General features: G+C 39.8%; 9 protein-coding genes across 9 annotated transcripts; all 9 read right to left on the bottom strand.

Annotated features, from left to right (window-relative positions):
• Positions 1–387: 387 nt before the first annotated feature.
• TM35_000132400 (kinesin) lies at positions 388–2628 on the bottom strand (the record flags this gene model as incomplete). The annotated part of the gene is made up of 1 exon (XM_029025456.1): positions 388–2628. One exon carries the CDS (start codon positions 2626–2628, stop codon positions 388–390), a length of 2241 nt encoding a protein of 746 aa, XP_028883302.1.
• A 552-nt stretch (positions 2629–3180) lies between these two features.
• Positions 3181–6057, bottom strand: TM35_000132390 (uncharacterized protein; the record flags this gene model as incomplete). Its single annotated transcript, XM_029025455.1, has 1 exon — positions 3181–6057. One exon carries the CDS (start codon positions 6055–6057, stop codon positions 3181–3183), a length of 2877 nt encoding a protein of 958 aa, XP_028883301.1.
• A 578-nt stretch (positions 6058–6635) lies between these two features.
• Positions 6636–9533, bottom strand: TM35_000132380 (uncharacterized protein; the record flags this gene model as incomplete). The annotated part of the gene is made up of 1 exon (XM_029025454.1): positions 6636–9533. One exon carries the CDS (start codon positions 9531–9533, stop codon positions 6636–6638), a length of 2898 nt encoding a protein of 965 aa, XP_028883300.1.
• A 1097-nt stretch (positions 9534–10630) lies between these two features.
• Positions 10631–12940, bottom strand: TM35_000132370 (5-methyltetrahydropteroyltriglutamate-homocysteine S-methyltransferase; the record flags this gene model as incomplete). Its single annotated transcript, XM_029025453.1, has 1 exon — positions 10631–12940. One exon carries the CDS (start codon positions 12938–12940, stop codon positions 10631–10633), a length of 2310 nt encoding a protein of 769 aa, XP_028883299.1.
• A 400-nt stretch (positions 12941–13340) lies between these two features.
• On the bottom strand, positions 13341–13799 carry TM35_000132360 (uncharacterized protein; the record flags this gene model as incomplete). Its single annotated transcript, XM_029025452.1, has 1 exon — positions 13341–13799. The coding sequence occupies one exon, from the start codon at positions 13797–13799 to the stop codon at positions 13341–13343; it is 459 nt and encodes a 152-aa protein (XP_028883298.1).
• A 592-nt stretch (positions 13800–14391) lies between these two features.
• On the bottom strand, positions 14392–16167 carry TM35_000132350 (uncharacterized protein; the record flags this gene model as incomplete). The annotated part of the gene is made up of 1 exon (XM_029025451.1): positions 14392–16167. One exon carries the CDS (start codon positions 16165–16167, stop codon positions 14392–14394), a length of 1776 nt encoding a protein of 591 aa, XP_028883297.1.
• A 781-nt stretch (positions 16168–16948) lies between these two features.
• On the bottom strand, positions 16949–18829 carry TM35_000132340 (U3 small nucleolar RNA-associated protein 7; the record flags this gene model as incomplete). Its single annotated transcript, XM_029025450.1, has 1 exon — positions 16949–18829. The coding sequence occupies one exon, from the start codon at positions 18827–18829 to the stop codon at positions 16949–16951; it is 1881 nt and encodes a 626-aa protein (XP_028883296.1).
• A 734-nt stretch (positions 18830–19563) lies between these two features.
• TM35_000132330 (LYT1p) lies at positions 19564–21285 on the bottom strand (the record flags this gene model as incomplete). Its single annotated transcript, XM_029025449.1, has 1 exon — positions 19564–21285. The coding sequence occupies one exon, from the start codon at positions 21283–21285 to the stop codon at positions 19564–19566; it is 1722 nt and encodes a 573-aa protein (XP_028883295.1).
• A 797-nt stretch (positions 21286–22082) lies between these two features.
• Positions 22083–25700, bottom strand: TM35_000132320 (uncharacterized protein; the record flags this gene model as incomplete). Its single annotated transcript, XM_029025448.1, has 1 exon — positions 22083–25700. The coding sequence occupies one exon, from the start codon at positions 25698–25700 to the stop codon at positions 22083–22085; it is 3618 nt and encodes a 1205-aa protein (XP_028883294.1).
• Positions 25701–26276: the final 576 nt, after the last annotated feature.

Genomic DNA, 26276 nt, shown 5'->3' with positions numbered 1-26276 from the left:
TTTTTTTTTTTAACTCTACTTGCGCACGATGTTTCTCCACTTATTTACAAATATTATTTAGTCTCTCTTTTTTCCTTCATCCCTTCCCGCTTGTTCTTTTTTTTTCTTTTTTTTTTTTTTTTTTGTTTCCCCCTCTCCAATGTATACTCTCTACCATAATTCACGTACAAATATCCCTCACAAGATACTTTTCTTTTTCTTTTTCATTCGTTCATTCATTCCAAACTCAACCCCTTTTTTCTTCCTACTATCACTATTATACTTTCATCAATCAGTACCAAAATGAAGAGAAGCAGTAAGCGGCACGAGGATAAGGAATTAGAAAAAGGAAAAGAATAAACATATATATATATCCTATTTGTTTCTTTTAATTTCTTATTTCCCTCTTTATCGCTTCTTCTTCCGTTTGTCCAATTCCGTTTTCAATTCATCACGCTTTGCCTGCAACTCATCAAATTTACGTCGCAGTTCATCCCGTTGACGTCGCAGTTCCACCGCATCTTCTTCATCCTTCTGTATTTTTGAACGCCAATTCGGCTGTTTACTTTCCCGTATTTTTGTTTCCATCATTTCTGCCTTTTTGTTCAATTCCTCTGCCTCGTTACGTGAGTTATCCACTCGCCGTTGGGCTTCTCGTTGTTTTCCGTTTATATCCGCAAGTGCCTTCTGCACTGATTCATCCGATTCCACTTCTTTTATTAATGTATTGTATTGTTCGGATACCTCTTCGAATTCTTGATTAAAGTTTTCATTCGCACTTTCCTTCTCTGCCACTTGTATGCGAAGGTCTTCCTCACGATGACGTTCCTTTTCCAATCGTTTCTGCAATTTAGCTTCATCTTGTGCAGATCGTTCTCTCCTTTTTTCAGCCTCTGCCATTGTATTCTGCTGGGCGGCGAGTTGTCTCTTCAGTTTATCATATTGATCTGAAAGCATACGTATTTTCTTAACTGCCACCTGACGTTGTAATGCCCGAAGTACTGTAAACGCATATCGTTCAGATTCTATTTTCTTTACTAATTCCTTATTCTTTCCTGTTTGCTTGGTCATATTGCGTGATTCCACCTCCAATCGTTCGGCTAACTCTTGTTTTTGCCGCAGTGTCTCCCGCAGGGAATCCATATTTTGACGTTGAATACGAACAGCATTTTGAAGTTCACCGGCTTTATTAGACATTCCCCCAGTGACGGTGGTCTGTGCATCATTTACCTTTACCAGTGTAACGAGATTACGGGCTTTACTACTCCACTGCAGGGTGGCCAGTGTATCTCCATAGTTCTTCACAAGAGGACTAAGTGTGGCCACCATCGTTGTGCGTGCATTACCGCCAATACTGTCACTGAGAAGCCATGTGAGCACACTATCGCGGAATGGCACTTGTGGTAGTGGACGATCTTGATAATAAGTACCGGTAATCACGGCCTTTGCCTGTTCCATCAGAATATTTTGCCGTTCCGTCAGATTATCAATCACACGACGGAGTGCTAACAGAGAAGTGTTAATGGCTGCGGATTCCTTTACATACTCTTGAAATCCACCCCGTTCAGATCCAGCAAGATCCACAAGATTAATACGACCTGCCTGACAACGTACAACAGGACGGGAGTAACGATCTTTGGCGGGAATTGTCAATTCTTGAATCACTGTGAGTTGAAAGATTGCATGACTGCGACTGGATTGATTATGTATAGCGGTTGCACATGTTGTGCGATGCCGTGAGCCGCGCTCGAGCAAAAGACAACATTGTGCCCAATTCTCTACTTGATACTTCGTAACCCCCTCCACAAAGGGACCACTGTAGGGATCTTGACGAATACGGGCATCTTGCAGTTTCTCATTACCCTTGGTATTACGCAGGGCAGGATCCAGCAAGTCCCGTACACGCTCCATGTATATTTCTACAAAACTCACCTCAACACGAAAGCGGACACGCTCATGTGGTTCCTTCTTTAACTCTTCCTTTTGTTTTTCACCGAGAATGAGGAAGAGGTCATTAGAGACACGTGGAATAATACCCTCTTCACCATCTCCACCACAGGAGGCATTAGGATCATATAAACCCATCATGGTGTAAGTCTTACCACTGCCGGTTTGCCCATATGTAAGGATACAGCTATTAAACCCATCAAAAACATGTGGCACAAGTTCCTTTGCGATAATTTCGTAAACATCTTTTTGAGTTGCATACGTACTGCGTTTGGTGTCTTGAAAGGTATGAACAATGCGGTGCTCTGGTGGGATGGACCAGAGACTTCCATCAAATTCAAACTGTGCCTTTGGTGTCCAGTCATCCTTTGGATCAAGAATAACAGTTTTATTATCTGTCATCTCTACAATGGAACGACGTTCTTGTCCTTCCATGTCGGCAAGTTCTTCAGCAATGAAGGGCCGCACACGGGAATAAACTTTAAAGCGTGTAATTTCCGTTACACGTGCACGAAATGCTGCGGAGGACTCATGCGCGTCATCCATGACGGTGTTGGTGGTTCCATTGGCGTGAATATCAGGAGAGTGAAGAGATTCGGAACGGCGTTTTATTGGAGTTGTGGGATTCTGCGTTCGCTTCTTTGGGGTTGCCGGCTTCTTACGAGCAGGGCCAGATATTATCTTGGGTTCGTTGACCGTCATTTATCTTTCTCAGCTGTACAGTTTGATGTTGTTTTTGTTGATGATGATTTTCTTTCTTTCTTTCTCTTTTATATTTCTCTTCCTTCGATTTCTTTCGTTGTTGTTGTTGTTTTCTTTTTATTTGTGTTGTTCTTTATTTCTGTATTTCAGCAGAATAATTTCTTTTCTCTCTTGTCATGATTAAAGCAATGAAAGGGGGGAAAAAACGGGAGAGGGGAAAAATATGATAAGACTATTAACAAGACATATTCATTAAGAAGAATACGGTAAAAAAAAGAAAGTAAAGATAAACTATTTCAATTTGATTTTTCTTTCTTTTTTTTTTTCGTTCTTCCTTTACAGACACACACCCCATCAATCTGTTTCTAACATATCGCTGAATTTCCTTTTTTTTTTTTTTCTTCTCCCCATTTGGACATCAGCTACTCAACTAACTGTACATGATGCTTGATTTCCAACCCCTTTCTTCTTCTTATTCTTCTCCCTTTTCTTCTTTTTCTTCTTCATCATCATCATAATCATAACAATTATAATCCAAAACAAAAAAAAAAACTATTTCCTCCTCTTTGGTTGTATCACTTCCACTGTAAAGTCAATATCAATCTCATCTGCAGCTTGAATAACACGCACATCATCTGCACGCATATTCTCAACAGTGTCAAGTAGAGACAATCCACATGCCGCCTCCACACTAGAGCGAGAACTATCCCAAGTAGCACATATACGATCGATAGCATCACCAACTAGACGTCTCATACCCAAGAAGAAACGTGTATTGTATTCTTCTTTAATAGCTGTATCTACAGAGATATCACCACCACCCAATGATTCCGCAAAAGCCATCAGTTCCTCCACAATTGCTTCTCTAGCAGAAACAGAAGCACCAAAACCAGCGGTACTATCATGAGGAACAGTACCTTTTCCTCTACCTGAGACTTTACCAGAAGCTTTTCCCACAGAGTTAGCAGAGCTAATACCTTTACGTCCTCCTGTAGGAGCATTGATACTTGCAGAGGCCCCACTCATAGCACCAGGAGTAGCCGTCATCATACCAGCAGAACCCAAAGAACGACTAATCTGCAATGCAGGTGCGGTTTGGGCACTTCGTGGTGAACGCAGTCCAAGAGAAAATGCAATCGTATCATCTAATTCACATGTACGCTGTGCTAATATAGTGAAGGCTGTCGTTCCGGCAACGCGTTGCAGTAAAAGATCAAGTGGTTCCGTCTCTTGCTCACTCACACTCGCTGCCTGTAGTAATACGTTAAGAGCTTCACGTAGTATATTACGTGAAGGGGCATCACGTAAAATACATAAATCGGCCTGTAGTGTTTGTACAGATCCATCCCATTCTTTATGATGTAATGGTTGTCCAAGGGAGTCCATGGTACGTGCGAGGTTTGAATGTAAAGCATCCAATCGTGCATACACATCACAATTAAATGGAATACGTAGAGATGTATAAGTGAATTCATTCCATGCCTCACGCCATTTGGATGTTAATGCCTCCCGTGCGACTTCTGGTGCTCGTGCCAAAGTGATTTGCTCTTGTGTTGCCTTTTCAATTTCAACAGCTTCATACACATCATCATTTGCCACCAATTCATTTATAATGGCCCGTTGGGTATCAACAACGGCCTTTGAACCAATTGCATTTGCAATCGGGCGTGAGATAGCCTCTAGTGATGGTCCACCATCTTGTACAATAGCGCAGAGCTCCACAATAATGCGGGAAGAGAGAACAGGAATCACAAGAAACTCATAGTGCTGCGTAAAACGTCCTGGAAAAGGTGCTCTAACAGAGAAAGGAAATATTTCCTCATCTCCTGGGAGGATAACACCATCAAATGGAGTTGAAAGACAGAAAAAGGATTTGGACTGTGCAGATTTTTGAGCCAGCGAGCGTAGTGGAACTCTCTGTTGCTCTGTTACTGCCTTGTTCTTCTTCTTCTTTTTATTCTTCTTCTTTTGTTGTTGTTGTTCTTCTTCTCGTTGTGGTTGTTGTCCATTCTCTCCCACTTTCTCTAGATGATTCTGGGGATTACCATTTACGTTTTTGTGGGAATCTTCCACTTCTTCCTTTTCATCACTTTGAAAGGGACTTTCATACTTCCCAGCGCCCTCATCATCATCTTCTTCCTCTTCCTCTTCTTCTTCAGTATCTTTATCTTTATCATCCGCATCCTCAGCCGCAAGATCACCGTCTAGGGCGGTAATAGGTTGATGTGCTTCCCAAGTGTAGTACACTGTCATCATACCATTGTTTTTTATTTTTACAAATCCATGCGCTAGTTCACCGGGACTCGCAAAGAAAAGAAGACGTGTGGAAGATATCTCCAAAATAAGTTCTCCTGGAGGTTCTTGATCAGAAGATGCTGCGACATCCATGCTCACTGCCCGCATAGCTGGATCTCCCATACTTGGAAGACGACTCTTTACCTTTTCTTGTTGTTGTTTCTGTGTTGCCAAAGCTGTTTTCGTCTGGTTTAGAGAAGTTGTAGTTGGTGAAGTTTTTGTAGGTGGAGGAGGGATATGCACTACAGCAGGTGCTGCCTTCTTTGCCGCTTTTGCATCTTCCACATTTGTAGTCCACACAGGAGGTTTACCACAAACTTCCAAGTAGGCTCGTGGTAAGAAAAAATGGGACATTCGCTCCTCAATAATTGGTAGATATCGCTTCATCTTTTCCTCATAGTAATTCCCAGCACTAAAGGAAACGGGTTTCACATTCGCAAGAGCCTCTTGAGAGTGTTTGCGTGTAGCAGCAAAAGTCGAAACTTCATCTCCATCCTCATTCTCATCATCATCTTCATCCACATTAGTAGTAGTAGTAGTAGTAGTAGAAGCAATAGTAGTTGTAGTAGTTGTTGTTGTTGTACCAAAATGAGCACCACCACCACCAGCAGCAGTAGTAGTAGTAACAGTAGTAGTAGGAGTATTAGAATCTTTTGGGAGTTGTTCATGTTGAAATACAATGCGAGTGTTTTGAAGATGATCCGGATCCACTCGTGCTCTATCGGTTACTTTAACATACAATGGATATGGAAAATTGGACCTTCCAAACTTGAGATAACGAAGAGCGGCTCCATCTTCAGAAGCACGGAGTGTACTTTCCCATGTATATACACCTGAGAAGATACTCGATGGTACGGCGTTACCAACCAACGCGAGTTCCTCTTCACGTAAACGAGTTTGATAAACTCCCTCTCCCATATTCATATAAGCCCCTCGGGCCTTACCGTTCCTGTTAACACGTCGCTGGATGTTTGCCTCTACATTACTCCATACACGTTTTTGTTTTTCCCAATTACGCATGGCTTTCCCTTGTAGATCACGCTGATCATAAGGATTGGGATTGGGAGTGGAAGCCCTTTGTGAAGAAACCCCAGGGCGTGTTGGTAAAGGCACAGATTGTGATAATGCTGCCATTTTCCCCTTTTATCCTTCTTTTGGAGGTGGTGCTACTATTCCTTTACAAATATGAGGAAATATATATATATATATATATATATATATATATATACATAAAGAGAGAGAGAGAGAGAGAGAGAGAGAGAAGGTTAACATGAGATTATCCAAGAGGATATTTTTAAGAACTGGAGGATAACATCTTCAATAGGAATTCACGAAAACATAAATATAAATACACTGGAGGAAGGGATTAAGAATAACAAAAAACAAAAAAAAAAGCAAAAGCAAAGTCCACACCCACAAACAATGGACCAAAAGTCACGCACATTCAAGATGTGTGAAGAACACAACATCACTTTTCTTGAGAAACACGATTACAGCAAAGAGAATAAAAAAAAAAGGGGGGGGGATGGATATTAGAAGTACACATGAACCCCAAAACAGAGAGAAAGAAAGAAAGAAAGAAATAGATAGAAAGAACACATGTAGGTACATGATGAATTGATGCCGTAAAATGACACATCAAACATAACTTGATCTATTTGTTATTTATTTTTTCTTTTTATTCTTTTTATTCTTTCTCTCTCTTTCTCTCTCTATCTGTGCTGTTCCCAACCCATCCCACCTTCCACCGCATTGCCAACACAGTGCCCCACCGCCTCGTAGATCTCCAAAATATTCCCCGAGTGAATGGCCCGTTCTTTATCGGCGATAATTTGAAGTACCGGCCTTGACCTCGCCATGTGATGTTGAATAAAGCGAAGAAACATATGAATTTTTGGATAAACATGCATGTAGAGATCATTTAATAAACACCGACGCAGCACCGCCTTTGTCGGACACACCTGAAGACAGCGAGAAAGATATTTTGTGTGTTCCTCCACGGCCTCTGCTGCCTCTTCTAATTCCGCAACAATACTATCATAGGAGATGTAAAAGAGAAGAATATCTGAGCGTTGGATATCTTCAATACTCCATCGTCGTGAGAAGTCTACTTTTTCCGGCAACGCCCATGGATTTGGGGTTTTACCTTGACGCCCACTACGAACAGAACCCGAACCAACACCCGCAAAGAGTGAGGCTGATGATGCTGAGTGCGATCTTGTTGCTGTTGTTGTTGTTGTTGTTGTGTGTCGATCTTGTTTCTTAAAGCTATGTTTATAGTGATGAGCCAGTCGAAGTATCACACGAATGCTGTCAAGATAAAAACTTCCACCCATGTGTTCCGCTCGCAGCACAACACCCCGTTGAGTGGATGGTGATGGTCCGGCACTACAACTAGCCGTAACGGAAGAAGTATTTGCATAACAATTATTATTATTATTATTATTATTATTATTATTATTATTATGATAGTATCTATTTCCCACACTACCAGGTAATGATAATGATGGTGGCATACGAAGTAAAGCAGAGGGACCTGCCGCCATTATTCCCAACTGTTGTTGTTGTTGTTGTTGTTGTTGGATCAATGGTACTGCTGCTGCTCCTTGCGCATTACCGCGGAACAGGCGTGTTAGTGAGTGCAGCAAGAAACTATGCCATTCTTCACTAGTTTCTAGTGAACGGACCCGCTCTCTCTTATTATCCAGTGGTTGCTTCCCCGTCTCTGTCATTATATAATCATTATAAATTCCATTCTCCTTCCTTTTCTTCTTTATCATCACAAATTCCTCTTCATGCTCATCATCATCATAATCATCATCATCTATCACATTAAGAGTATTTGCAAGATTTCTCTCCGAGAGGGATTCACGACCAACACTTTCTCTTTTCTGTGTTAACGTTACTGCTGGGTATTTATCAAAGTATGTCTTATCCAAGTTGGCAAACATGAACGTGACTCTTCTTTGTACTTCTGCCTTTGTAACGTTTGAAAGTCGATGTAGTACTAATCGATGCATAGCTGTTCGTGTTTCTCTTGATCCCAAACCGTAACAAAGACCCAATGTACATATCACTTCACTAAGAAGTCTATAAATAGCAATATTTTTATTAGATACCTCTTGTAAGTCTCCCGCCTCTTCTTCTAACTGTAGAGGATTCGTTGTTGTTGTTGTTGTTGTTGTTATTATTACTGATGATGATGGTGGTGGTGTCGTTGTTGCGAGTATTTGTAGTAAATGAAATAAAACACTGGGATTTGAAATAATAAAAGAACCTGTCGCTATGGAGTTAGCGAGTGCAAACCACCTCCAACACAATACCGCCGCTAATGCATACGTAATATTCGTGGAATGCCACAATACCACAGTAGAGAGTCGTTCACCTATTTGTGTTTTGAAAAGAATACCCGCAATTAACTCTGCACTCTGTGCGGTGTGTTGCTCTATCACTGTGGTGATCCATTGACATCCCAACTCCATCACTTCTCCCCATTGACTACAAACAAGTTCCTCCATTATATGTGGAATAGTGGGATCATTTTGTAAAACTGCAAAAGATGATGGAGACTTTGTTAATTGTATCACTAGACGTAAGAACATACAAAGTGCGGTTACTGTGGCATTTGGAATAACACCAACGCCACCACGCAGACTTGTACGAATATAAAGTATAGCCGCATGATAAACCTTATATTCCACCAATACCTCTACGGCTCCACTTACGGCACTGAGTGTATGCAAGATACTTGCAATATCACAGGCCTGTACGGCTGTGGCTATAGGAATACATCGTAGAATAGAATGAATTAATTTTGGATATGTAAGTGCTGCTGCTGCAGTTGGAGTGGAGATACTTACCATCATTAATAACAATTCAAGTGATCCACCAATAACAGCACTACGAGTTTCTGTGATCATCATACCATATTTTTTATATGTCTTCTTCTTATTATCATTTAAACCGTTCTTCTTTGATTCTACCTCTTCTATGAGTTTTTCTTCTTCTTCTTCTTCCCCTCTTTCTCTTCCTTCAGCAAGTGCAACAGACAATGTCACTTCTAATGCATGAAGAGCATTATGTTCTATTGTTAAGAAATTATGTACTAAAACAGCTGCTGCCTTTTTACCCCAAACGGCGATAAGAGATCCAACTGTGGCGTGCATAGCTCCAAGGGCAATAACTTGAGTTCGTTCACTTGGAATAGGTGCCACGGCGAAGGCTAATATGTACGGAAGTACACCTTCCACATCAGAGAGAATGGCATTCTTATGTTCTGGTAGTGATTCCAACACCACTAACAATTCACGTTCCGCTGTAGCAGGAATAGATCCTAATTGAATATTCCGTTGTAAAAGAGTCCATTGAGCCTGAAGTGCAAGAGCCAATGGAGTTAAACGCATAGTAGAAGAGGAAGGAGGAGGAGGAGAAGAAGATGCAACTACGCCATTATGTCGTTTTTGTTTTTGTTGTTTTTCTAAAGTAGATGATGGGGAATGAACATTTACATGCCTGGATGACCGTGAAGGTGTATGTTTGGCTGCCGCTGAAGTTGTTGTTGTTATTGTTTGCCGTGTATTCCCCCGCTTATCTCCTGCGGTGGCTGGCATATATGTACACGTCTATACAATGATCTAATTATAGAGTATGCGGTTTTACCAGCCAGCCACTTTTCCCCTCTTTTTTTTTTTTTTTTCGTTCCTTCTCTTTCCCACACACACTGCACTAATGAGAATAGACAATATAAGGAAAGAGTGAATTAACAAAGAGAGAAAAGAGATTCAACAACAACAACAAGAACAAATGTATAAGGAGGGACCAGAAGGAGCGAATCAACAAAAACAAAGCGTTAGAATCAAATAAAAAAAAAACAAAGAACAAACACATCACTTATCAGTTTCTCCCTTCATTAATAATAATAAGAAAAAAAAAACAAAAAAAAAGAAACTGAATTGAAGAAAGATCTCATTACGAGAGGGCCCATACCCACGGTATCGCTAATACGAAAAGAAGAAAATAACAACAACAACAACAGAAGTATGTCATGTCATCTTTTCTTTTTTCTTTTCTTTTTTTTTTCACTTTTCCTAATTCCCAGGTGAAAACATCAATAAAATGAGTAATATGTTATATTTGCCTTCCTTTATTTATTTTTTAAGCTTATCAATACAATCAATAATAAAAACAAATCTTGACAAACCACATAGAGACGTGGAGTTGACACAATAACAAAAAAAAAAAGGAATAAGGGAGGAGATAGAAGATCATAACATCAAGAAAAAAAAGGGGTCTACGTTACCGCGACCTGAAGGAGTCATATTTGGCGGAATAATAACAATAAAACAAACAATTATTATCAGGATCAACAAACGAGAGGTGGTTCATACATATGTATATATATATATATATATATATATATATATACAGTAAAAGAAAAACAACTCCCTCCCCAACTTCACACACAACTCCCCACCAGCAAAAAAAAAGAAAAAAAAATGATTGTACTCAAATCAAATAATCAGCACGTACTTTTTCTCTGAAGTTGTTCCTATAAATATATATATATATATATATATATATATATATATGTTTTTTTTCTTTTCTTTTCTTTTTGCATTACACAAACGTACATATATAGAGAGAACACCAATGTGTAGAGGTTGTGTAGGGGCGGGATGGGTGAGAGGAAGGTCACTCACGCACTCACTCACTCTGTTTTGGTTTTACGTAATTCCTTTGCTGCTTCCACCATATTCTTGAGGGATGCACGTGTTTCTGGCCAGCCGCGTGTCTTCAGTCCACAGTCGGGATTCACCCAAAGTCGTTTCATTGGCACTCGCTGGGCGGCTTTAAGCAACAACTCCACCATTGCCTTCACCGTTGGCACATTGGGACTGTGAATATCATACACACCAGGACCAATTTCATTAGGGTATGTAAAGTTATCAAAGGCTTCCAACAACTCCATATCTGAACGGGCTGCTTCCAGTGTGATAACATCCGCATCCATTGCGGCAATAGTTTCAATAATTTCATTTACTTCACTGTAACACATATGTGTATGGATTTGTGTTTCAGGTTTGGCAAGAGCGACGGTAATTTTAAATGCTTCTGCTGCCCATCTTAAATATTCCGGCCAATCTTGTTTTTTCAGTGGAAGTCCCTCACGCACAGCTGGTTCATCCACCTGAATAACATGAATACCATTATTCTGTAAATCATTTACTTCTTCACGTAAGGCAAGGGCAAGTTGCTGCGCTATCACTTTACGTGATAAATCTTCACGAGGGAATGACCAACAGAGAATAGTAACGGGTCCTGTTAACATTCCCTTCATTGGTTTTTGCGTGAGGGATTGGGCATAAGCAGACCATTCCACTGTCATGGCAGCAGGACGGCTGACATCACCAAAGATAATAGGAGGCTTTACACAACGAGATCCATAACTTTGTACCCATCCATTTTCCGTAAAGACAAATCCACTCATTAATTCACCAAAGTATTCTACCATGTCATTACGTTCTGGTTCTCCATGAACCAAGACATCCAATTCAATTTCTTCTTGCTCTTTTACCATTTGTTTAATATGATCCTTTAATTGTTCTGTATACGTTTCCTTAGTCGTTCGACCCTTTTTAAAGTCCAGTCGTTGCGTACGAATATCAGGTGTTTGTGGAAACGATCCAATAGTGGTAGTAGGCCATAAAGGTAGTTTTAAAAGTTTATGTTGAACTTCTGCTCGTTTCAGATATGGAAGAGATCGTTGGGCATCATCCTTTGTTAACTTTGATACCCGTTCCCGTACAGTTTCATTAATCACCCGTTTAGATGTATGATGTTGATGTACACAAGCACTGTAGGCCGTTATTTGATCCTTCGCCCCACTGCTTAAAGCACTGCAAAGAAGACTGAGTTCATCACACTTTTGTAATGCAAAGGCCAACCAACTTTTTAATTCTGCATCTAGTTTCGTTTCACAATCAAGATCCACTGGTGAATGCAGAAGTGAACATGATGTTCCCACCCATAAGGCACGATGAGGTGAACTGCGACGAAGGGCTTCCAGTTTATCATGAATACTGTTTAAATCCGCACGCCAAACATTACGGCCATTAATAACACCTGCAGAGAGTACCCATGATTTTGGTAATGCCTTTTCAACTGCCATTATATCATCATGTCCAGCCACCAAATCCAAGTGTAATCCATCCACAGCCAATTCCTTAATAGTAGACAAGTTGTGTCCAATTCCTTCAAAGTATGTTGTTAGGAGAATTTTAGGTGCGTTGCCTGCCTGTTGACGTAGTGTATCGTACGCTGTTTTGAATGCCGACAACCATGGGGTCTCCAGTTCCAACACAAGTGTGGGTTCATCGATTTGTACCCATTGAATTCCACGTGAGGCCAATGCCTTTAACACCTCCACATATACGGGTAAAATACGAGGTAACAGTGAAAGGCGATCAAACTTCTCTTCAGCCTTTACTTTTCCAAGAAGTAAATAGGTTACGGGTCCCACAAGAATGGGCTTTACACGGCGTGGTTCACATACCTTTAACAACTCATCTACTTCTTCCAAGAGTTGAGGCCATGCAAAACTGAAATTTTGTGTAGGACTTACAAATTCTGGAACGATATAATGATAATTCGTATTAAACCACTTTGTCATTTCAGATGCGGCTGCTGGTGTTCCTGTAGGGGCCCGACCACGTCCAATACGAAACAATGTGTCGATATCAATAATGCCATTTGCAGACTGGTGTCGTGGAGGTACATTATTCAACATAAGACTTGCTGCCAGCATGTGATCATACCAGTGAAAATCACCAACAGGGATCATATCCACTCCACGTTCCATCTGTTGTTTCCAATGACGAAGCCGCAATTCACTGCCAGTGGCGCGTAATCCGGTTTCTTTCTCTTTGCCGGCCCAATACGCCTCAAGGGCTTTTTTTAACTCGCGCTGTACGCCAACTCGGGGAAAGCCCAAAGTGTGTGTCACCACTCCTGATGCCATATCTTTTGGAGAACCTTATTAAGAAATAAAAAAGAAATAATATAATGCTTCTAAATAATAGTTATTGATATATATATATATATATATATATATATGGGTAAGAAAGAAATGAAAGGAAATAGAGGTTAAGTACAACAACAACAACAACAACAACAAAATAATAATAATAATAATAATAATAATAATAATAATAAAATACAAACACTACAGAACATGTAAGCATTCTCTCTACAATTCAATATAGCTACTTCTCTGCGAGTAAACGCTACCTCGCAACTGAATAAATTCACTGATAGCAATAAAACAATAATAAGGACATGAAAAGCGATAGAACTCCTTTTCTGACTAGTAATATATATATATATATTTGAGGGGGAGGGAATTCTATACATGAAATAAACTACCATAACCCTTCGCGCGGTTGTGTCTGTTTTGACTGGTAAGAAGAAGTGTGAAAAGGAAGTGAGGATGGAGGGGATTTTGTCAACAGCGGTGCCACCTCACGAGGAAATGGATGAGATTCACTATTACTTCTACTACTCCACTCATCCCCTCCCATATCCAGAACAGTAAGATTAGGCGAATGTGAAAAAGGCCAGAATCGACATCGACTGCTGTTTTTCTTGCCTAATATAGTTCCAAGAACAATCCACAACCATAGCAGTAAAGAGAGAATCATGTAGAAGAGACCAGCATTGCGACAACAGGCCGCTTTCTCTACTAGATCCCATTCCTGTTTTGCTGCAATGACCTCAAAGGTCCAGCTATTGTGAAACATGAGAGCCGCAAATATGAGCAGGACGACTCCTGCAGTGAGAGTGAAGGAAGCACAGCAGCCAATTATAACAGGAGAAGACATATCATGTACAAACAAAGATAAATTCAAACACTTCACTTCACTTCTTTTTTTTTTTTTAAAAAAAAGCCTTTATCTCCAGATCAGTAATAAAACAACAAACCACAACAAGAATAAGAAAAATAAGAAAAAAAAAAAAAAAACGGAACTGCAATCGACCACCAATCTTCAAATATCCGAGTTGAGAAGATGTCTTTTTGTTTATTTCATCTTTTTTTTTTTTATCTTTACAAATCCATAACCTCTGGCGATTTCTGTTTCGGTATGCTGTGGTCAAATAACGCGAAAAAAGCAAAATAAAATAAAAAAAAAGCATTGACTCGTTTTCGTCCAGTGAGTACAAAAACAAAAATAAAAACAAAAAAAAAACAGCATTCTGCACATGTAAAACAATTTAAAACTACATTTCCTTCTTCCATATCTTTTATTCTTTTTCTTTTGGGTACTTTCCACTTGGGAGAATAATGCGGAAGAATAGGGTCTCCCCTACTGCCTCTGACGCTTTGTGAGGTATACTGAAAAAATCCAAACTCCTCCTTATATGGTTAGAAACGTAGAAGTGTAAACGACGTTTTTTTTTTTTTTCTTTTTTCTTTTAGGGATAATTATTTCTTCCACCTTGACTTCTGGGCGGCCTCTCTTGTCGCCTAACATTGTCATCGCGAGTGTTGGTCTGCGATGGGTATAGTGTTGGTTGAAGTTGAACTTGACCGCGACCGACAACTGCACCTGAGTAGATTGGTTGTTGAGTGGTGTAATCAACATTGACATTAACATTACCACTACTATAGTTATCATGAGAGGAGCGCCGATGCGGCGATGATGGTTTTTTCACTTTCCCATCGTGTATTACTTCTGTTACTGTTCTTCTCGTTGTTGATGATGTTCCTCCTGTTGTCGATATGGGTCCCATGTAAGATGACTTTGAACTTTCTGTTCTTCTATCCTGCTGTACAGGTTGTCCATTTAGAATTCCCGTCTTTGTTTTTTCCGATATAAAGGGACCTCCTTCTCGCTGGTATTCACCCTCTGGCAATGGCATTTTAGGTTTAAGTGATGGTTGTTGCGGTGGACGTGGTTGTTGTTGTGATGGTGGTTGTACAACTGATGAAGGTGAAACTAATGATGAAGGTTTTGCAGTTACTTGTTGTTGTTGTGGTTGTTGTTGTACTACTACTGATGATGATGAAGGTTTCACGTTTACTTGTTGTCTTGCTGTCTTCGCAGGAATGGAGAGAGTCACTCTATGAATAGGTCGATAGAAGAAATCTTCTCCTCGCAGTATGTGTGGTTGCAGCAACTTTGTGAGGGCACACCCAATCGCCAGACCAGGATGACTAATTCCTGTAAATTCCCGAAGTTCCACCAAACTACAGGAGCAATCTATTTTTAAACTATCTGGAATAGTAGTTGTTGTTGTTGTATTAGTAGTATTAGTAGTAGTAGAGCTTCTGCGAGAAGCGGGATTCACACGATCTGTGGTCAAACGTGAAGACGGCAATTGCGGTAGAATAGCACCACTTACGGGAATGATATCAAGATGACAAAGTGGAATAGAGCCATTCCCCAATGCTTTAGAATCTACTACTATATTATTATTATTATAATTATTATAATTAGAGAAAGTTCGAAGGTTGCATGGGGCACTATCGCGATTAAGCAGCAGAATACCTTGAATGACCGTAAGTGTGCGGGGTTTTTTACTTTCTGGCTTTAAACCAATATTATGGAATGATTCTACCACACCCGAGTTACTTCCTCTTCTTGATGTATCCCCACCAGTATTACTATTACTATTAGAACTACCACGTCGTCGTCGTTGTTTATCAAACGTATTGAATAATTCTTCTATTTGTTGAAGAGCATGAGAGACGGCGTTGAAAGGAAATGGACCCAAGGATTTATTATTTCCCTGCATAATGTTCTTCTCCACATTTTCCATTTGTCTTTTAATAACAGTTTCAATAGCCTTAAAATTACCACAGGTGGGTTCTAACAACTGAATCACATCATTGTATACGGCGTAAATAGAAATCCATGGTGAGACCGTCGTATTAGGTGAGGAACGTAACTTTTGAATAACAAAGGCATATAAAGCCTGCCAAATGACATCATTTCTCGTTTGTGGAGTTGTAAATCTACTGCCTTTCGTTCCTATTTTTGAAGTTTCCGATATCTCACTAGCACTATCATTAAGAAGAGTACTATTCATGGTACTATTCACACCACCGCCCTGACGCCTTGGAGAAGCAAGGGGTTGTGGAAGTGCGATATCCGTGAGAAAAATAGAAGGATCCATGTCTACAAATATCACCACCACATCTCGACGATTAATATGATTAGAGAAGTCTACTGGACCGCTTGTTGCCATCCTGTTTTAGTTGGTTTTTTTTTCTTTTTTTTTCGGATTGGCTTATTCTCTCTCTTTTATTCTTTTTTCTTTACTGTGACTTTTGTGTGAAAAGTCAGTTGTTGGATTTTTTTTTTTTTTTTTTGCGGTGAAGTGAAAAACAAACAAACCAACTAACAAACTAACTAACAACAACAATGACAATCTCAATAATAATAATAAAAATAAAAACAGATCTAAACGTTATAACTTGTCTCCTTCCTTTACTAGAGTACTAAGAAATATGCACAGAAAAAAAAAAGTAGAAACAAGAAGGAAGACGCAAGAGTCTAAAATAAAGAGTCAAGGAGAAGAGGAAGGAATATATATATATATACTGATATCGACCTTTATTTATAGAAGCATTTTACTTTGAAAAAAGTTTTTTTTTTTACTCTTTTCTTTTATTTACGGCCATATGTGCTCCGTAGACTTCGTCTGTGACGAGTTAGTATAAAAAAATGTATTTCTTCATTGTTTAATCGTCAGTTCATCATCTTTCTCCTCTTCTTAACACCATCTTTTTTTTTTTTTTCTCATTCACTTCAACTTCCTCATCAACTATAGGCTTACACCCTCCTCACCTCCTCACACACACACACACTATCGTCTCTTTTTTTTTTTTCCTTTTTTCTTTCACCACCATCATCACATCATCACATCACCACCACCACCACCACTAACACTATCATCATCATCAAAAGGAGGAAACAAAAGAAAAAAGAAAGAAATAAAAAAAGAAAGAAAGAAAACACTTTTTCTCTTATAGTAACCGACGGAGAGCCGCATTCTTCTTCAAGTCTGATGCCTCCGAATCATCATGTTTCTTAGTGATAGCGGTATGTTGTTGACTATGCAGTACACGCATATCATCATTAAAATCAGCCTCCTCACGCCGGCGTTTCTTAAGTTGAATCTGCATTGCCTTTTCTTCCATTTCCTCAGCATCATCATTATCTCCATTCGCTCCACGGCGTTCTGCTCGTCGGTTCTTTGCCCTTCGCTGCTGTGCAATCTTGGATGTACGCATAGTTTGCTTAGATCGCACCTTATCTGCACTGTCTTTCTTATCCCATTTTTGCATTTTGCGTTCCTTTGCCTTTTCCTTCTTTGTCTTTAATTCTCGTGTAGCTGGACGTTCTGTGAATCCGAGGTTCTCATCTACTTCCTCATCATCCCCCACCTGCAAACCAGTGGGAGCCTTATCACCAAGAGATTTATCTGCCCGTCTCTCCTTCTTTTCTCGAATAGCTCGTGCTTTACGATTAAGTCGAATGTTTTCATTATATTCGGCAAGTCGAGCCTCATTTACCCCAGGCACTTGAATATCCAGAGAGATTGTATCTGGAGGAAGTTTATCCAATAATGTCGACACCACACGTTCCTTTCTATGGCGCTCGGTCTCATGCGGGTTAGCGTAGAAGAAGTCTGGATTAGCATCACCAGAACCAGGAATAAGAAGAGATTGAAATCCACGTGAATGTCCAACACCCAAGACATCCTCAAATGGACAGAATCGAACTTGTTGGGCAATATTACCATAACCGAGTCCAAACTTCATATACGGGGCATTGGGCTTTGAACTAGAAAAGATACCTTTCCATACTTGTATATTAGTTCCTCCACCCATCGCCACAAGTCCGGAACTGGAGATATCAATCGTGTTAAAGGTATAAGATACGGCATATTCTTCTAGAGGTCGTAATGTACGGCAGTCCCAGACTTTAAATTTATGATCACCACCAAGTGTGAGAAAGAAACGACCATTTGGATGAAAACGAATATCATCAATAACACCTTTATGTCCTTTTAATTGCACAAGTGGATCTACAACGTTTGGTGACCACAATTTCACCACACCCCGCAAATCACATGTTGCCACCACTCCATTACTTGGATTAACAGACATACATGAAGTGGGATCTCGTACTACCGATGGGACCTTGGCACCCAGTTCTTGTCCTGTACTGATATCCATATACTGCATAACACTATACCGTGAAGAGGCCGCACAGAGAAGCATATGTCGTGGTAAATATGCCAGTCGATCCATATTTGCCATTCGTGAGAGAATATGCATTTCTGCACCTTCTTTGGTATACATATAGACATATTTTTTCTGAGCCAAAGCCGTTATTGTGTGATCAATAAGAAACTTGGCATCATCAATTCGGTCCTTTAGTTGAGTTTCACCATTAAGAGCGAAATCTTTCCAACGAATATTCGCCACATGACCTCGAAATCCTGCCAAAAGAAGATGTGTACCATTTATAGTGAAATCCACCTTATATGGTCCAAGTTTATCCAGTATTAACTCATACTTCTTTTGTTGGGTTTGTAAATCCACAGCATCCATGATATCATCCTGAGTAACACGATCGGCAACCTCGCGATCATCTAATTCCAGTCCAGTGTTGGGCTTTTCCATTTTTGTAAAGAGATTCACACGAGCCACACGCTTCGGTGCTTGTCGTTGCACTTCTTCACGTTTTCTCACCTCCGCATTCTGAAGTGCATTGTTGTCTGTTACCCAGCGACCACGTAAATGCATCTTCTCCTCACGCATCTTTTCATCTCGCAGCTCAAGACTGCGTTGCCGTATGAGCTCCTTCGTCTCCTTCGATACAGCTGGACCACTGACCATTTTTCTTTCTTTTCTTCTTTTTTTTTTCTTTTTCTTTAAATAATAATAATAATAATAATAATAATGTTCAGTTCTCTTTTCTCTTTTTTCTCGTTTAGTTCCCTCCTTAGTTCGTGTGTGTTTCTTCCACCTGCGCCTTCCCACCAAGCCACTCAAGAAGCAAAAATAAGAAAAAAAAAGAAAAAGAAGATGAAGAATAATAATAAAGAAAAAAAAAAAAAAAACGTTATAGTTTTTATGTGAGAGACTCCATAAGCCAAAGGTTATCATTCTTTCTCATCAATACCCTTTTATCTCTGCAGTTGTCTCGAAAACCGTTGCCGATGTTACGACAGTTCCCTCAATCTCCATTACCTTCTCTCCATGTAGTTTAGTTTTCTTTTTTCTTCTTTACTCACTTCAACATTGTAAAAAAAGAAAAGAAAAAAGAAAAACAATGTTTTCCCTAAGTTTTTTTTTTTCTTTCACTTTCTCAGGACTATTGACATTTCTTGTATGTCTTCAGGGCGTTTTGCTTTCACGCTAAGCGCTCTTTTTAGTCCCCCAGAGTGAGATGCCCAAATAAAAAAAAAAAAAAGTAAATAAGGAAAAAAAAGAGATGGAGAGTGAGTGAGAGAAAAGTAGACACGTACAAGTACACTAATAAAACTTTGGAAGCCCAAGAAGAGAAAAAAAAAAAAAAGGATGGGACTAAACAATGACAAGACAACACTCACAAGCATCATCATTTATTGTTATTCCTCTGCAAGGAAATGTTCAAGTTGTTTCAAAATTTCACGTGATTCTTCCCAATAACGCCGCTGTTGAACCTCCCACTGGTCCCCACCACCACCACCTTGTGTTACATCTACCTTATTTCTTGTACACGCTGCTTTTCTGTCATATGGAGAATCTGTAGTTTTTGTTGTTGTTTTTGTTCCTGTTGTTCTATTATTATTATGATTATTATTATTATTATTATTATTATTATGATTATTATTCTTTTTCTTATTGGTATTGGCGATACCTGGCACACCGTTAGCACGCCCAGTGGATCTGGTGCGTGTGGGAGGCCCAGCCGCAGAACCAGATCTACCAACCGGAGGAGGAGGAGCAGCTGAGAGATTTCTATTAACTCTCAATGTGGGGCGAGAACCCGTCCTCACATTTCCTTTACTACTACTACTATTATTATTATTAACAATACCACCATTCCCACCACCGCGTCCTGTAAAGAGACTGCGACCCCGCATCTTTTCACGTGTGATATTCTCAGACTTCCGTTGTCTAGAACTCAACATCTGTGTAGTTGTTGGTGCTGGAGCTGGTGGTGGGATGGACCACATACGCTTCTGTTGTGTATGAGCAGCAGAGCGTCTTGTTCTCTCTGACTGTTTATGGTGGGAGTGATTGCAACGATACAGAATGGAGCGTTTGAGTTTCTCTAAGGCATCAATGATGTTTTCAGGCTTCTCTCGCTCCGGAGACCGCGGGGTCTCACGAAAGAAATGACCTCGTGGATTGTAGTATTTCTCACGCAAAGGGGCAAAAGGTGTTGAACCCAAATCCATTGATTTTGGTTGTCTCCCTTGACCAGACGCACGAAGAGTATTATTATTATTATTATTATTATTATTATTATTATTTCTGTTGCCAGCACTGTTCACAACGTGACGTTCCCCTTTACTTGTTGTCATTGTATTCCTTTTAGGCGGCTGAATTGCAGAGACGGCTCTATTTGGTAATAAATGTTCGTCTCCCGTACAAGAATTACTTTCTTCATACAAAAGAGTCTCATTCCTTCTATGCGAACGATGTGTTGTTTCCCATCCTTTAAGACTACCAGATGAACCAGGGTGTTGTTTCACCTCTTGCAGGTGTACATTTCTTCCATCAAGAGAAGGATTGTATACTACTCTTTCACTACTACCATTCCGAATCATTCTAGGTGAGATTACTGTATCTATAGTAGTAGAAGGCTGTTGCGATAACTGTAAAGCTTGTTTACATACCATCATCTCACGTCGTACATCCATGAGTTCCTTTTCTAACTCTCCATTCAGTTGAGATATGCGGAGTATTGTTCGTTCTAAAAATTGTATATACTCTGAAGATTTTATAGGCACAGACTCACTGCTTAGACTAGTACTACATGGTTCCTGTTCTTTTTCGTTTTCTTGCTCTTGTTCTTCTTGTTCTTCCAGAGGAATTTCTTGACTTTTAATACGATTATCATTTGTCAAGGATTCACATTCATCCATTTTTTCCTGCACTCCACTCTGCTCCCCCACCTCATGTACTCTATCTGGGAGTTGTACGTTATCTGTAGTATGTGGACAGCAATCACGATCTGCATTGTTGTTGTTGTTATTATTGTTGTTATTGTGATTGCGATCCGCCTTTACTTTTCGTGTTGGCTGCATGTGTCCATCGCGGCGGGGCACCGCACATTCACCCGCACCTTTTCCGTTCCGCATATGATAATATAGTAAACACACACACACACACCGAGATAGATAGATAGATAGATAGATAGATAGATAGAGACAATATACAGGAACGTTAGAGGAGGGAAAGGGAGGGGAAAGGAGAATATATATATATATATAGATAGATAGATACACACACAGACACAGACACAGACACAGACAGACACCCCACCCTATATATGGAAGGAAATTACAAAGAAAAGAAAGAAAAAAGAAAAAAAAACATGATAGACAAACGAAGAAGCAGAGAAATAGCAATGAAAATAACTGAAGAAAAAAAAAAAAAACATAAAATCAGAAAAAGAAAAAAAAAGAAGAGAACTTGAAGATAACAGAATATTGGATATATTCTGGAAAGTGTAAATGCAAAGAACCATTTTAATGGACGTGTTCCATCAGAAAAAAACACTCTGAAACAGGAAATGATTTCATATATATATATTTATATATATATATATGAACCCAGACCCGGATGTGTTTGTGTGCGTGTGTATGAAAAAGCAAGAACAGATAAGGAGAAAAAGAAAAAAAAAGAAAAGAAGCAAATAACGATCAAAGATCTAATCAAGCAAAAATAAATAAAAAAAGAAAACACTTTCAAAACATAGACACACACATCCACATAACGAGCAAGGTAATAAGCATCCATAAATACGCAAACAATTGTCTATATATATATATATATATATATGAGAGCAATTGATAGAAGCAAATAAATAATAATAATAAAAAAGAAACTTTTTCATTTCCTATTCTTCATCATCATCATCATCATCATCTACCTTTTACTGGCTCATCCTGCGAAACCCGTCACGCAAGTCCTCTCGCATTTTAATAAACTGTACCTTTTCCTCACTACTCATCAATCGCAAAAGTCCTGTTTCCCGTACACCCTTAATATGATCCCATGACATCAAAAGCAAACTTGCCGTTTCCTTCAGCATACGAAAGAGGACCTCCACCACAGCCCCCCCAAGCCCTGGTGTGTGGATAATAGGACCCATAGCCTCCATATATGCCGTTACATCTTGTTTGTAAATAAGAGCCCCGCGGTCATTCACTGTGAAAGACTTGAGATGTGTTACGATCCCACGATACAGACAGACACCAACGGTGCGAACAAAGGAGGAAGGACCACCATCACCGTATAGTAATTGTTGCATATTCATTGTTCGTGCTCGTGCTCGTACGGCATCTGAAATAACATCCATTCCTTCTGTGTGTGAAGATGTACGGTTGTGAACACCTGTATTCGAAGGACCTTGAAGTTTATTATTAGCCATAACGTGTTCTAATGTAGCTCCAGAGGCCACTTGTGAGGCGGTTTGTCGGTGTTGGATTTGTCCATTAGAGAGTCGAATAAACTCTTTTGCCTCTTCAAACTGGCGGGTGATGTATAAACAGAAAAGTGTACAGGCACGAGTACAGGGTTGTGCTATCATTTCCCCTTCTCCACCTTTAGCAACTTTTGGCATATAATCATTTCGATTTTGATAATGTAATAAAATAGATAAGGATCGTACAATAATGGCATTTGCACAGAGATTTAAAAGTGTCTCTGCATGTTCATCCAATGTCTCAAACGCGGATTCTTTCGCTTCTTCAATGGCTGTAGTCAGACGAGTATCAGTTTGCATAAAAGTTAATGTACCTACAGTGATGGCATCATTTAAACTCATTAGTGAAGATTGTACAAAGAGTAACATGCGTAAACCACATTGTTGAGATTCTAATTTAGTGGGTCGAAGTAATTCTTCTTCACTTTTTGGTTTAATACGCCAATTCACTCGATCAGCTCGTATGGAATCAATTGTCTTACGTAGTTCCTCTTCAAGATAGTGTCCCATATTCTGTAATGATTCCTTCACAAGATCTAAAATACATGCAGCGACATCTTTTGCAGGGGCGTAATTACGTGTACGAGTGACAACTTCTGTGAGTCTTTCAATTAATTCTTTTGTTTTCCGCATATGCGCCTCACGAAGATCAAAGACTTCATCTGGAATAGGATGTAAATCACGTGTATACTGTTCCTCCAATAAGGCATGATAACGACGAAGGAGTTCAAGTTCTGCTCGTTCTTCTACAAAAGCCGCTCGACTACTAAAGATAGAATCCACATACTTATTAAGAAAGTCCGCTTCACCGGCATCAAATATACCACGTAACTCATCCACATAAGATTGAAAAAAACTAAATAAACGAACTTGCATATTATGTGAATAAGAAATAGCATCTACTACTCGTGGTGTTGCTCGTCTTTTAGATCGTGGTGAGAGATGAACCTCTGCTTCTAATATATCTCTTTCAAAAAATTCTACAAGTTTTAATTGTTGTGTCACAAATGGCTTTACTACACCTTCTGTCATTTGAGCTAATAATTGTTGACGAGCTGAGTTTGTTGTCCCGAATATCGTTTCCACTATAATAACATCTCGACGTGCACGAGATATGAGAAAATCAAATGTACGTTGAAGATCCGGTTCTGTTGTTGTTCGGTAGTGTTGCATAGCTGTAGGTGTATAACTAGCAGCACTCCCGGTATTTCCAGTTGAACTCCCTAATGGAGGTTGTGTAGGAAGTGGTTTTAATGAGTATTCACTAAAGAGAGTTACACCCATTTGATTAATAGCACGAGAATAAAATACAGACAACAACGCATCATGTGAAGAAGTAATAGTAGCATACAATCTAGAAATAAGTTCAAGTGTTTTAAGAATGGATCGACCATACACTTGATGTACGGCGGTATCTGGATGATCTTTATATAATTCATTAAAACACTCCACAAGGTGAAAGATATCGGCTACAAGTTCCTGTCGAAGCCAATCTGCATATAATTCAATATTTGCTGTATTCCGCACAATACCATCTAATTCATTTCGCAAATGTGATAATCGTTGACACCACTCCACCTGTGCCTCTGTACAACTGCGAATGGCAAATGCCCGATCAAGACCCGCAGCAACAGCCGCAGTCTCTAGACGATGCATCTTCTCTCGTCCAGCACCTCCACTTGTGGAAGTGGTGCTGGTGTTATTTTCACTATTATCATTTCTCTCTCCACTTCCACCAGTTGTTGTTGTTCTTCCTCCTCCTGCTGTATTGTTAGTGTTGATGGGCAGCTCTGATGTTCCTTCGTCTGTTTCTAATATCGACACTACACGTCGTCGTAGTTGTCGTGGACCACCACGCAGGAATGGACCACGAGTTCTACCACCTTCATTATTCTTCTCGCCTTGTTGTTCGCCAAAGCTCGTATTATCGTGTTTATTGCTTTTACGATGATGCTCATCATCACTTCCACCATCATCATCCCCTCTCTCATCATCTGCACCAGCAGCATTATTATCATTATTACTGTTGGTTTGAGCATTATTACTATTAACACCACCAAAGTACATGGGATCCGATGGGGATACAAATCCGGCTTCCCACTGCGAGGTCACAAATACCCGCTGCTCTACACGAGCTTTAGATAAATTCTTCAATACAGCACTTAATTCACCGAAATTCATTTGTGTTAACATCTTAAAGTGTTTGAGAAGCTGCGAGACGGAACGTCCTCGCAGTACCCGTGCATTCGACTGTGAGAGATGTTGTTCAATTCCTGCCGTTGCGGCGAGGGCATTACACACACGATTCTCATACTCATGCAATCGTGCTGTGGTGGCCTCTAGTCCCAATCGAATAGTGGCGAGTTGCCGCTTCTCGCGGATCTCAACACGGCGGCATCGCACTTCATTCAATTGCAGTGTCCGCTCCTCCACCGCCCGCATCTGCGCAATATCCGCCAGTGCCTCTTCAAGTGTTACGGTGAGTCGACGGGCAACGGCGGTGTAGTCTACCGGGGCTCCATACATATCCACACCACCTGTTTGAATAGTAGTAGTAGTAGTAGTAAGACTATTAGAATTAGCGGTATTGGTATTGGTAGTATTGGTAGTATTAGATCCTCTGCCTGGTGTTCCGGATGGGGATGTTGTTGTGGTTGATGGGGATGGAATATTCTTTCGTTGGGCACTTAGAATAGGGAAGAGCACGCGGTTGGTGATGTTGTTTGTGAATGTTGGAGCTGAGAAGTGAATGGAAGTGAAAACCATTCGGTCTAAAGGAGGACGTTGAGTTTCTTGATTTTGCTTTTGTTGTTGATGTTGTGAGGAATGTGGCCGCTTGTTCGTACGAGCCACAGTACCGCTGGCACCGGTATCACCACTATTATCATGCTTCTTGCTCTTGTTAGTATCGTTACTATTATTATTAATATTAATATTATTAATATTATTATTGTTATTATTGTCATTCTTCTTATTAGTAATAGCCGCTGTTGCACTGGCAGTCTTATCACCTCCGCGGCGCAATACGGTCCGTTTCACACCACCACCAGCAGCTGTGGATGACATTCCTTTCCTTTCCTTTTATTATTATTATTATTAACAAGAAAAGAAAAAAAAGAGAAAGGGTATAACAACAGCAACAGAGAGTCATCCAACGTCAAAGAGGGACGGAAATAAAAAAAGAAAAAGTAAATAAATAAAGAATGAAAACAAAAAAAAAGGAAAATAATAATAATAATAATAATAATAATAATAATAATAGATGGTTTATCTAAGTGGAGCAAGGAAGCAAAGAAAAGAGAAATAGCAGTAGTAGTCGTAATAGTCGTCGTAGCCATAGTGAATGAAAACCCCCAGCAAAGATGTATAAACAATAAAAAGAGTCGTAAAAGAAAAAAAAAAAGGAGATAAAGGAATAGTATACACTACGTACATTCTAAAATCTTTTAAAGAAGGATCATATGTGCATATACAGATCCTCTCTTCTTTTTCTTCTTCTTTCCTTCTCCATCTCCCCTTTATTTCTTTATTCCTCTCTCTCTCTCTATCACTCTCCTTCTTTCTATCGTCTTACTTATGTTGGTTACATTCACTCATATCTACTTTTCTTTCTTCTCCATCAAGATGGACCTCTTTCCATTT

This window comes from Trypanosoma theileri (genome assembly GCF_002087225.1).
Source record: "Trypanosoma theileri isolate Edinburgh chromosome Unknown TM35_Tth_13_V1, whole genome shotgun sequence".
NCBI classification, from domain to species: Eukaryota; Euglenozoa; class Kinetoplastea; order Trypanosomatida; family Trypanosomatidae; genus Trypanosoma; species Trypanosoma theileri.
Note: the sequence above shows the minus strand (reverse complement) of the source record. Positions and strands in the feature narration are given on the sequence as shown.